General features: G+C 36.6%; 2 protein-coding genes across 3 annotated transcripts in view; one reads left to right on the forward strand and one right to left on the reverse strand.

The window, feature by feature from the left end:
- Positions 1 to 12,904, reverse strand: part of TRPM5 (transient receptor potential cation channel subfamily M member 5) — a 56,349-nt gene that overhangs the window by 6,186 nt on the left and 37,259 nt on the right. For both annotated transcript variants that reach the window (XM_035328497.1, XM_035328498.1), the window contains exons 16-23: positions 11,784 to 11,879; positions 9,645 to 9,903; positions 8,280 to 8,398; positions 7,619 to 7,751; positions 5,061 to 5,235; positions 2,275 to 2,443; positions 1,447 to 1,625; positions 62 to 194 (exon numbers count right to left, since the gene is read on the reverse strand). In XM_035328497.1, the coding sequence (XP_035184388.1) occupies positions 62 to 194; positions 1,447 to 1,625; positions 2,275 to 2,443; positions 5,061 to 5,235; positions 7,619 to 7,751; positions 8,280 to 8,398; positions 9,645 to 9,903; positions 11,784 to 11,879 (1,263 nt within the window). The remainder of the gene's footprint in view (positions 1 to 61; positions 195 to 1,446; positions 1,626 to 2,274; positions 2,444 to 5,060; positions 5,236 to 7,618; positions 7,752 to 8,279; positions 8,399 to 9,644; positions 9,904 to 11,783; positions 11,880 to 12,904) is intronic.
- Positions 9,481 to 12,904, forward strand: part of KCNQ1 (potassium voltage-gated channel subfamily Q member 1) — a 397,025-nt gene continuing 393,601 nt past the window's right edge. Inside the window, exon 1 of the mRNA XM_035328507.1 lies at positions 9,481 to 9,499. The gene's annotated coding sequence lies outside the window, so the exon portion shown is untranslated. The remainder of the gene's footprint in view (positions 9,500 to 12,904) is intronic.

The raw sequence follows: 12,904 nt of genomic DNA on the forward strand, positions 1-12,904 counted from the left end.
TTTATCTCATGTAAATTTGAAGACCTGAAAGGTTCACTTAATATGGGTCATAATAACATACTTATTAGATGTGGCCTTCAGCCTTTCTTCATTGCTTTCTTTCCTTTCTTGTTCAAGGTTTACAAGATAATTTTCTTTTTGCACCAGCTCCCATGTTATGATTTTTTGATCTAGGCCAATTGGAAGATCTCTTTCTATAGGGGAAAAAAAAAGATATTAAGAATTATATTTTGCTCCCTCTTTCCCTATATTAGTTTAAGTAATGAAAGGTTGCTAAGCTAAAGAAAAATCAAGTATTGCTTTGCCATTGCAGGAGTGACAGGTTATGAAAATTTATTGTAAAATAAGTATTTTCTATGGAAGGCAATAGACCTTTTGCAGCTGGATAAGGGTCCTGAGTTTTCTGGAGAATAGCATAGGCCAATTTCAGTGATTCTGCTTAAACTCATTTAGGATGTTACTGGACTTCTCACATAGCCCCCAAGTGTTTAATGAGCAAAGGTTTACATTCAGATGCACTTTATCATCTAAGCTTCTGTATTAGAACAATTATAAATAGGAAAGAAGAAGTGTGAAAAATCCCTCCACCTTAAAGTGTAAATCTATTGGCTGTTGTTGTCATTTTACAAAGCAAACCAACTGGCCCAGCCAACAGAAGAGCTCAAATTCAGAGGTAACTTGAACATACCAGTTTTGTATCTTCCTAAAGTCTGGTAGAAGAGCACACTTGCTGCGTGCTCCAAATACTACCAAGCTTAGACCCTGATCAGGCAGGTATTTGTTTTCTTGGAGGGGAAGAAGCTTCAGCAGTGTGCCTTGATAGCCAGAAGGAGTGTGCGTGTGACAGGAAGCTTAGTCTAAGGGCTCTGAACATCAACAGTTCTGCTCCAAAGCCCATTATCAGTCTGTGCATGAGGAGGAAATAGGCTTGTTATCAGACACCATTAAACTAGATATACCAAGTTTGCAGTCACTATAGGAAGCCTCTAAATGCTTCCTGTTATTAGTTAAACTTCATCCTCCTTTTCAATGACAACTTTTAAGGGGACCACCATTTCTCTAAATGTATTCTCTTTCTCTCTCTCTGTAATCTGTGCATTTTTAGGATTGTCCATTTTTAATTACTAAAATTTAAGAGCAGATAAAGTAACTATTTATAATTTATTCAAAATATACATTGCTTTTTCTTCAGAAATCAAATTCCTTCAACCAGTTTTGTATCATAACTATGTTGCACAGAGAAAGGCATTGTGGGAAACTTTATAGTATGGACTACATTATAAACCTTAATTTGTCATGTGTATTCTCCTGGCACTTGTTGTTAAAGATAATGAATTATGGCCCTTAGCTTATGGAAATCTTACTTGCTCCTCTGTTTGGCTTATGCAGCATACCTTTGAAAGAGCATCAGGGTCTCCAGTTAATAGACATTTGTTAGTTACTTACCCAGATGTTCTTTTTTATGTTCCTTTTTGTTGAAGATTATTCTGAGAACCAGAGTAATGTGGTTAATAATGATAAATGGTGGTGCTAAGGCAGGCCGTCCATGATATTCAACAATCAGGTTGTATCGCTGAAGCTTCCAGAAGATATCTGCATTGCCCTGAACAACTTGAAAAGTGTAACTGTAGAGAAAAAAATACAGAACTGTTTTTATCTCAACAAGCTTATCATTACAAATAAAAAACATAGGCCCAAGTTTTCTGTAATAAAAGGAACAGGATGGTCAGCAAGTAGAGTTAATTTCAACTAAAAATTGTGCAATTTTTTAGATATTAAAATAAAAGTTGCAGTCTTCAAATGTTAAAGAAATACTAGTATATTTTTTTAAAAAAAGAAAGGTAATTCCAATTCACTCTGGCAACATTGGCAAATGTGCCATGTCAGTTCTTCAACCAAATCAATCATCATTAATCATGTTGACATAAAGAGTTTCCCCTTTGTGCAGATTATCCACTACTATGTCTGCCAAGTTTACAGCTGCTTTGCACCTGTGGACTTCTACTGCAGCACAGCCAGGGATCCAGACCCTTCTATGCATGTTTAATTGAATTTTTACAGTAAAAGGTGCTTCTTTTCTTCTTGTCTCTAATGTAGCTAGAGTAAAGAAGATGACAACTATATGATCATAAAAGTCTACCTATCAACCCCCAAATAATATTAGGAAAATTGCTTGTGTGTTCCAAAATGACTAGCCAACAGCAGTGTAGTAAACTCTGGAATTCAGTTGAACTTTTGCCATCTCCGTCTTAAGCTTACTGAAATCGCTCTTACCTGAACATAGCAATCAGGAGGTTCATAAGGAGAACGTTTGTGACTAGTAGGAAGATGACCAACAGAAGTATGACGAGCCAGTTGGCGTAGTTGTTAGGACATGATGGTGAGTTGTCCTGCAGAATCTGCAATGGATTAAGTGTACAGTTCCTGGGAAACACTCGTGATGCTGAAAAGGGAGGTAGAGAAATAAATAATTTTGACAAATCCTACTGCCAAACGTATTTCTTAGAGGACAGACAAAAGTTTTGTGTTCTGGTGAGGAAAATTTCTTATGTTCAACAGAGAAGGGCAGGAATTACAAATTGTTCTTGAGGTTTAAGACACTGTATTCTATAGCTATTTGAAGGCAAATAAAAACTTGATATGTCTAAACATGACATCTTTTAAAAACTATTGACATGGATGGTTGCATATACTTAATACCTTTTTCTGTTAAGGTACAAATCAGAGACAATGATACTGATTATTAAAAGGAGATCTCAACTGCATATAAGCAGTAGCATAACTTTATTCATAATATTTTGCAATAATTAGAGCTTAAGACCAGTATTGTGGTAGTGTAACTTTTGCACTGCCTTTTGTTTTTGACTAGCAAGCAGGATTGTAAATACAAGATACAAAAGGACAGTTCTTTGACTGTTTGAACTACTGAGCCAATTCTTACAGTTGAAACATCATTTATGTGAACAATGTTATTGATTTTGTGAAAATGCACATAATCATATAAATTCAAACTACCTTTGAGGTTTTAGCAGACATTACCTCTGCATATATATGTCTTTACAATCCTCATGACACAGTATGCATGTTAGAGGAAAAAAGTCTGCAAAAGCTGGCTATGGGGTTCCTCATTCTAAATTTAAACCACTGCTTTGTACCTCTGAGCTTGCAGTCCAGTTTAGTAAGAATGGTGCTGCTGCATCAGACTAGCAGTCTAGCTAGCCCTGTATCCTCTCTCCAGCTATGGCTGTAGCAAGTTCTTACACTAGCCTAGCATACAACAAAAACAGTGGCATTTTGTTGGGATATTTCCTACAGGTCCAGGAATTTGTGGCTGAAAGACTTGCCCAGGCAGGTGATTTGTATTTAACAATGGTAGAGTAGGATTCCTTGACTGATTTCTCCAACTGGTTTCTCAGTCTATGCACAATTTTATCATTCAAAGCATCATACAGCAATTAAATGGCTGACAGTTCTGTATGCAAAAAAAATCTTCTTTTGCTTGTTTCATTTGAAATCATTTACAACTTATGGAGGAAAAGATAACTACTCTCTACTCTCTATTGGTTATATTCATGTCATTCATCTAAATCTTCCTATACTGGGCTTAAGAATCGTAGGTGTTTTGTTTTTCAGGAAGTTCTATCATGTAATGAATTAAATCCACAGATTTAAAGTAGCCATATTTACATTTTTGTTCCTAACCCCCCCCCCCCCGCAATAATGCCTTTCCCCACAGCCACAGGTAATCCTGTGATCTTATTCTTTAATGCAAAGAGTTATCTCAAAAGTCACTACAGCTGTCACCAGGCACATTACCTTATATTTATCTACACTGAATTTCATTTGATGCTTCATCCCTCAGGAGGGTCTTCTGCAACTCTTAGGTGTCAGCTTTAGTCTTTACTACCCAGTAGCTTTACTACCCAGTAGCTACCATCAGCAAATATTGCTGCCTTCATTAACAATTTCCTTTTCCATATGTTTTATAAAGATGTTTAATAAGGTCAAGAGCATCCCAGTACAAGTGACTCCCTTCTGGAATTTGTCCATGTAATATTTTTTTCCTGTCATCTAATCTGTTATTTATGCATGTGAGAACACCTTTTGGACTCTCAATGGGGAGAAACAGACACTTCTAGGGGATATTTTATCTGACCTATTTTCAAATAAGATTAATCCTATTCCAGAAATATTATTTCTTACTAGTTATTTAGTGGGAGTAAGAGCAACTTGTGCTGTGGATGTTTACACAGTAAGCATTTAAAACTAAGTGAGATGAATCATACCCCTGCTCTCTTGCCTCATTCAGACTTTAACTTTTCCAAGGCATATGCCTTTTCTTATTGAGCAAAGTGAACATGAAAGAATGCTTTCTAGTTTGCTGTATATGGGATTTTTTAGTTTCATCTATATTACTTCAAGTGTAAATCCCACTTCAATACTGTCACTGACATTCAGAACTGTTATTCTGGGTAAATTCTGTGACACTACATCAGACTTCTTTGGGAGATGACCTATTCTGTATTTTACCTGCTTCTCTATCAGAAATATTGCCTCTAAACCTTTACGTCCAAACATTTCCATGTGTTTTGATTATGTTGTTTTGTTTGAAATGTAGCACAAATACAATTACTAGCTTTATTTGATTGGGGCAACTTTAACTCCAGAGTAAATAAATGCTCCAGAGGAATATTTATTCTAAAACACAAGTGTTTGCTTATGGGCAGAGCAGTACTGCTGTAAAACTGTCATGTTAAACAACTGCCGAAATATATGGAGATGTTGTTATTACAGTTTACACAAGGGTTATTTGGATCTAAGTTAAGCTGAGCAGAAATAGATTGAAGTGAAAGAAGGTATGCCAACCTTTTTCAACTGCAAATCCTTGTGTGAATATTGTAGACAGCTTCTCTAAACAGGGCCAACCCTCATGTTCTAATATAATTTCACACTGTACATTATCTCCATTTGCAAATGCACTATTTATATTATAACGTGAAAGCTTTGGCTAGGGAAGTGTGCACTCAAAGATGGTGAAGTTAGGGGAGAAGTTTTCTCACTGTCTATTTCATCCAGTGGAATCTGGCCAAATATCTGAAGGTAGGGACGATAAAGCACTCTTCTGAATATCCACTCCACTCGGTTGTCATCAGGGTGAAGCAGAGCTTGAGTTGTCACACCGTAGGCAATGAGCCATACACTCAAGAAAAATAGAAAGAAGAAAACATCCTTCATCTAAAAGAGAAAACGGGAGGGAGAAAAGGAGGACAAATGACTGATAGCATAATCAAAGAACAGTAGCTTGGTATGAAAACTGTTCTAGTAATTGTTTCTTTACAAGCTTGTTTAGATTAAAGGAGGTGGAATACAGTTTCATGCACAGGATTTCTCTCTTGACATTACTGTTACCACATCGGTCCTGGTCCATAACCAGCATTTTTGTTTGTTAGCTAGTTTAGATAAAGGCATATTTTATTTTAGAACCTTGCTTTTCAATCAACTACTGTTGAAAAATGAATCATTTTATCTTTTAAAGTAATCTGTTTTAAATGCAGATTTTCTGTGAGATCTCACAGTAACATTGACTGTTTAGCTGTGAATTACAAGAATTCTGCTGCAGCAGTCAGTCCTGGATGACAGAACTCATTGATGAATTCTGAACCATGGATAGGGCAGACATTGAAGATTGCAAGGATCAGGTAGCTCCTGTCTTGGGTTTTCAAGCTAAGTAATGCATTTGAGAGATTCTTTTCAAGACTTCCTGCTTTTAAACATTGTATTTCTCTACAGAAGCAGGAGTAATTAAATCCAAAAACACTTACTTAAAAAAATCGAATATGTATTTCAAATGCAGTAATTTTTCCCTGGTGGAAGAGGAACACTTCATCCTCTTCCCATCTAATCTGACAGAGTTCATTAGGGACTGTAGATTCATTTCAATTAGATAATAGGATTGCACAGTTGCCTAAAAGCATAGGCATTTCAGACCTCCAGGAGGTTACTACAAGTTCCATTAAGAATCATAGTATCTAAGGCAGGCAAGACACAGATCATGTCTCTCTGACTTTCACCCATCTATTTTGTTTTCTGGATGATTTCAAGTTTGTCAGAACTGCAGGACTGCAATAGTGTCACAGTTAAGAGAAAGCAACAGTATGTCTGGAAATATTTTTTCCCGACTGCAGTCTGTCTCCCCGTAAACTGGCATTGGACTGCCATTTTAACAGCTAAAAGACTTATTTCAGCAATTCTGTATCAAGGTTAAAAAGGAGAAAGCCAAGATTGTGTCTTACGGTCTTACTTTCCTATTTAAGGGAAATGATTTTGCTTGAACCCATCTGATGAACATTTCAATAAGCTACTGTTTACTGAAGTCAATTTCATTGTTCTTTTCCATGATGTAAGGCTCAACAGTGAACTACAGAAGCTAAAGTATTGTGTTGGCTTGGATGAGGGGAAGATGAAAGGTCCCATTTTACAGTTTTGTTTAGGCTACTGTTTATGTTCTTATTTGCATCTTCTTAATCCGTGTGTTACCTCATATGACTTCAGATGCTAACATAGTAGACATATCACCATATTTGTTCTGGGCCCTGGTTTAGTTTGGTACACTGCCAGGAAGGGTTGGGAGCTGTGGATCTGCCTGGTTCTCTTACAGTAAAAGTCTGCTAATGCTGTAAACTAGATAATGTGCAAGAACAAATATTTATTTGCCATTTACCCTTTTGTTACTCAAAGCAAATGTCATGTTAGAGTTTCAGTTATTGCATTTGTAGACAGATCTAAATAGCTTGGTAGTTAGGTTTATTCAATGTATAGGCTTGTTTAGACTGTAGAGCTTTTACTGAGCTCTGCTTTGAGTCACAAGTCAAATATTTGTAGAATCTATGATAGCATTTACAATTAGATGAACTCCTATTAATCAGTTACCTTGAGCTAATTGGCCTAGAGGATTAACATGCCTAAATAAAAAGCTGTTTCAATGTTCCAACCTATACCCAAGCACAGTAAATGTAGCCCTAATGTCTCATTTCCTGCAGGAGAGTGGTAATAAATAAAAATCTTTCATCAGCATCTTCCAACATACGCTTACAAGGTGCTGTTTTCATTGTAGCTTAGAGTTACAAGTAAGAGCAACTCCCGTGGGAAACTTGCAACTATCAGTTTTCTCAGATTTTTTTCACACTTCTTGCAAATAATGTAATCTATTTCCCAAAGCACAGCAGAGCCATTCATTAAATGGCCTGTCCTTCTGTAAATGGCCTGTTGTCTGTCTGAGGTCTTTGCTCCAAATGCATACAGCTTATGAAGAAGAAGTAATAGCAGTGTGTAAGACACAGACACTACTCCTGATTTGCCATGCCAAAGGGTAAATGATTAGCTAAAGTACAAGGATTAGTAAATTGAGGCTAACTTACTACGCTACAGAGCTCTTGATGGATCTGTTTGAAACTCACTAATCTAATTTTCGTCATAAATAAGGCAATATATGCAAAATGACGGGCCTTAAAAATATAAAGACGCATTATAAACTGATTTCCTTTTTTAAGGAAAAGATTTCCTGTTCTCCATGTTTTACAAAATACAAGTGTTTATCTGAGAGAGGCTGCACACTTACCATCCTTTCCACAATTATGATTTTTGGTCCAAGCTGTTTGTGAATTGCAAAAATGTGTATAAGTCTAAGGGTAAACACCATAAAATCAATGGCAAGTATTGTGCGGCCAGCTTGAAAAGTTGAATTCAGCATCCTGAAGAACAAATGAAACAAAATACCAGATTTTAGCAAGAACTGCTGAGAAGTCTTTTCTCAAATATTACACTTGGTTTCCAGGCATAGTCTAGTTAGGAAAAGGCAAGTGCTTCAGGATTGTGGTTGCATGTGTCACAGTCATTACAGCTGTAAGAAAAATGTAGTATATCTGTACATTGGTGAGAAGTAACCCAAAGATGGAGAGACACCAACTTCTCTGTCTCAGCTGAAATGATACATTAAAACAAAACAAAGCAAAAAAAATGGTTAAAGTGACTAAAAGTAATTGCAAAAAAATGAGAAGCAGAGCTGCTCTGTACAAGTGTTTGAATGTACCAGTTTGTCTTCTGTGGTCTCCGCAGCAACACCTTCAACAGAAATTTAGAGGCTTTTATTGCAGAAATGTTCTTCAAAATTTGTAAATATCATAGCCTGATCTCACATGCACGTGAGACTCTCCTGTCAACTGGCATACACAGCCCATGCTCCTGAAGCTGACCACATCACATAAAACAGATATATATACCTGCAGGTTACCCCAATTATGAAAAGGAAGATGGTCACCATATCACATTTATTCCAGTTATCCTCTAGATACAGTTTGAATTTCTTCATTAAATTTGTGTCTTCATCTGTAAAGAAACTCTGAAAAAGAGAAATAACCATCAGCAATTATCTGTTTCAAGTTTCACTATTTCATTGTGAATTTTAACATTATTCCTGTTTCCCTTTTGTCTTTCATTGCAAAAAGCAAAAACTTCCTAGTGTAATAGGAAAAAAAAGCTTGAAAACACAAAAAAAGAAAAGTAAACCTTCTTAATCTTGTGATATTTTAATAAGGTCTGATTCAAGATGTGAGCATTCAGACTGTTAAAGAATTTAACAAATTTGTGGTCAATGTTCAATTTCTAGATACAACTATTTAAATAGCATGTACAGATTTGGCATTTATACACTATAATTGTGAGTGCACGTTTGATTATCTAGTCAAAGAGCTGTCTTAATTGGCTTTCAGCCTAGCACTCCACTTACAGGTTTATAATGAAATATTCTTTGATCCAAATATTCTCCCTGTGCTTTTCTGTTTATGGCCTTTCAGAATTATTTCAAATAACTTGTAACAAACTGGGATCTCCTTCACTCTCCCCATTGCTTAAACAACAAGTGTCTATTTGTTCTTTCAGAATAAGTGTTTATAACTGGTTTTTAGTCTGAAGAGGACAGTTTTATGCACTCACAGCTGGCAACATGCTAGCACCATTGTTCACACATTATTTCAGTTGTTGAACTGAGGATATTCCAAGATATAGGGGGATTAGTGAAGTCTCTTTGTTTTCTTAAACAGGAAAAGCAAAACAAAAAGAGATCTGCTAACGTTTTGAATGTATAAATATTTTCAAACAAACAGAAGTAATCTGAATTCATTAAGTCTTTTTTTTTTTTTTTTTTTTTTTTTTAAACAGTTCCCAGTGGGGTAGAAATCTTTGAAAATGTTGTGGATATATCTGCTGCACTTCCACGTGCAGCCTGTAACTTCCAATTTATGTTAACTGTGGAGGGAGGTCCTAGTTCTGGAGAGTGGAACCAGACAGATACTTCATAAAGTGAAGGACACCTGAGTCTTAGCAGCCCATTTGGCTATTGGCTACAGCTGGAGCAAGCTAGAAAGACAAATGTGGAGGTAGAGGTTTATAAGGTACAGGAAAAGGCTGCTTTGGGAGGGAGAGGTGGAGTGTTTTGAATAAGGTAAGATTTCTATTTCTTTTCTGTGCAAAGCTGCACATGAGAGTTGAAATCTTCAAGTTAGCACAGTTTATGCAGTTTGTAAATCTGTTTGAAATATTATCTCAAGGTTTATTGCATCGCTGCTGAGATGTTCAGTGTTACTGACCTGTCGAATTTCTTCTAAGACCAGGGTAAAAACCCAGAAGTAAAGTATAATTTCTTTAACAGATGGACCCTCAGGTGGAGGTGGTTTAAAATCCAGTAAAAGGACATAAGTAAACAGAAACAGAAAAGCAAAATACATTATAACATTTCCCATAAATACAGTTACAGGGGCACTCCAGAATTTTTTCCACCGAGTAAACAAGAATGTTGCCCACGCTGTGTTTTCAGAAGGGTTCTGCTTTTCTAATTTACCATTTCCTCTGCAAAACAAAAAGAATATAGGCTTGGTGACAATCTCCTAAAATAAGTTCATGGGAATAGGCTCAATATTGTTCTATATAAAGCTGATTTTAAGATAGTAACAGGCAGATGCTGGTAGGGGAAGGAGGAAAGCTGTGGAAGTCAGAGCAACTTCAATGTGTTCATACTACATGTAGTATGAACATTGTGCAAATTCTCAGGAAGGAGAATTTGGCTAGTTGGTCTTCATCATCCAAAATGATAGGTAAGAAAAGCAAATAACTAGTGTAAGTTTGCAAGTCAAATCTTATTTTGATCCTAAAAAATTCTTAAAATGGTTGTATATACAGAAGTTGTCATTGCTGTGAGTACTTGAGACGATTATTCTTTTTGACCTAGACTCAAAAGTGCTGAATCATGCTAAATGTGCTTCTTGACTGGCCTTGATGGAGTCTAAGAGAACTACTGAAGGAACACTGCAGTTTACATAACTGTGCACACTGGTTTCTTGCCCTTTATGATTAAATCAAATTGCAAAAAGATCACCCAAGAAGCCTTTTAGTAAAAAGCTGAGTTCATAAATTATTCATAAATGTAGGCTTTGACTCTTGTGGAGTTGCACATGTATTTTGGTAACCGAAGGGAAATTTGACCTGTACGTCTACTGCAGTGTTTTGGAATATGAAGTGTTATCTACTGGCAATGGAAATTATACAGAAAATGCAAGTTCCTTGTGTTTGGTAGCAGTCTGATCTGATCTTAGCATGAGGTTTTGTTTCCACATAAACTGCTCACCTCTGTAAGTTAGGGATGTTATTGGATCCTTTACTTTTCTGATTCTGAGAGGAATGATTCCTAACAAAGGATGTGCATGCTAGAGTATGCTTCCCCCTGCCTGCCCCCCCCCTGCCCCTCCCCCCCCCAAAAAAAAAAAGGAAAACAATGACTCTTCACTAGTCTAATTTCCCCTGATATTCTTGCTAATTATTAAATAAACTCATTATAAGGAAAAGTTTCTCATCTCCAGTCTTTTCTATGTGCCTGACTCTACCCTACCTCTTGATTTATGACATTGTAAGAGACATTCCCATGGTAACAGGCTAATACCATAAACAGATAACTGCAGCTTTACTGTAAGATGCTCAGATGCTGAAACAAATCTGGGAGGGAGGGAGCCCCTTTGTTAAATTAAATCTCTAAGATAATAGCAATTGGAATGCACAACATAATGACCAAGAGTCATAAATCATGTCTCACTCAGGATATGAAAGGGCTTTATGACTTTACTTACAAATAGTACCCAAGAGGCAGACATTTTTACACCTATTTTACAGGTTAGAGAGTGAGCAAAAAGTCATGATTTTCTTCAGTATACCAGCAGTTAAATGCCAGAACTAAAAATAGAGGCTAATTCTGACTTGGTCCAGCACTACATACTGTGGACTGTCTTTCATTAGTACCATTGTCCATGTATTTCTGAAGCTCTCTTCAAACCATTGAAAAGCCTGTGTTAAATACAAGCAGATATTTAGCTCCTGTTAGCAATTAAGTGAACAGTGTATTAATCAAAAGTTTTCCTGTCCTGACTTAAGTCCTTGTGGCCTTCCAGGTTTTGCTAAGGACTGTGCGGTTGAAGTATAGTTTATGGATCAGAAATTCTGAATTGTGGCTGTATGAGAGCCCATAAGCAACTGCCAATTGCTATATCCCTGTTTATCTTCTGTACTCCTTTTACATAGTAACAATAACAGGAATCAGAGGGGGCAGCACTTTTTGAGGAGTAATGACTTTCTTGGCCATTCAGCTGCTCCTTAGGATCATTAGCTGGTCACTAATCCACAAGAAGTGTCCTGTTCTTTGTAGTCATAAAAATTGTGTTAACCAATGGTTTTAAACTTACCCATATTCTTCCTTAGAAAGAAACAAAGTCCTTTCTGTGTCTGAACTGTCCAGCTCTCTGAATGGCTCTGGTTCTTTCTTTGACTGCTTTTCCTCACTGTAAGGAAATAAACTCATTAGTTAAAAGACAACGGTTAGCAATTCTTAGCTACTGAACTGGCATTCCTACAGAACTGTTTCCATACACTTATCTTGGACTTGCTCTGATGAAAAGCTATCAAATATGCATAATCCTTAGCTTTGCAATTTCTTTGTATTTGAACGCTGAAGTCAGCCACAAGATTCAAAGGAGAAATGATAATCAACATGTGTTCCAAAAAAAAAAACACAGAGTGAGATGCTCGGTTTCCTCAAAGTAATTAGAAAAGAATTTGAGCAGAAATAGACGCCTCAATCAGTCCTAGAAGACAGTACCCGCATGCTCCATTCCTGGGTGCTCTCAGTAGCACTTAAGACAGGAAATGCCAGGAAGCATTAGGGTACGTGTGTTAACTCTTGCATTTCCAGGGAAAGGAGAAATGTCCTCAACAGAACAAATTTGGAAAGGCTTCCTTTGAATAAGAATTGTTGGGCAGCCTGATCTAGTGGGTGGCATTCTTAACCATGGCAGGGAGGGGTTAGAACTAGGTGATCTTCAAGGTTCCTTCATTTCACATTAAATTACTTGGATTTATGATGCTGGTAACCACTGTTTGTAGAAAAAAAAAAAAAAAACATTTTTAGTGACACTAGCAGAATGGAAGTCTTAGGTCAGCAACGGCAAACAAGCTTTCCTCTTTCTGTATAAGTAGTTTAACAGTTAAGCACATGTATTTCTTAATAGCAGGTCATTCCATAATGCCAGTTGTGATGATTTGTATCTCTGATTCTCACAATACTTGGAGGTTTTCGTAAAGTTTCAGTTCTTAGATTCTTATGACTGTGTCTGAACATCATGGCTGCTTTTTTCTTCTTTTCTGTTTTGCTTGGTTTGCTTTGGTGGTTTTATTTTTTCTTTGAAGAAAACCTAAGATTCTAGCCTCTTTGCTGTGACAAAAAGCTGAAAACTATGAACTCCAAAGCTGTGCCTGCAGAATACTACAAAGAGATCTCCCAAGATGTTAAATTAGAAAATCTTAATTG

This window comes from Oxyura jamaicensis, chromosome 5, assembly GCF_011077185.1.
Source record: "Oxyura jamaicensis isolate SHBP4307 breed ruddy duck chromosome 5, BPBGC_Ojam_1.0, whole genome shotgun sequence".
NCBI lineage: Eukaryota > Metazoa > Chordata > Aves > Anseriformes > Anatidae > Oxyura > Oxyura jamaicensis.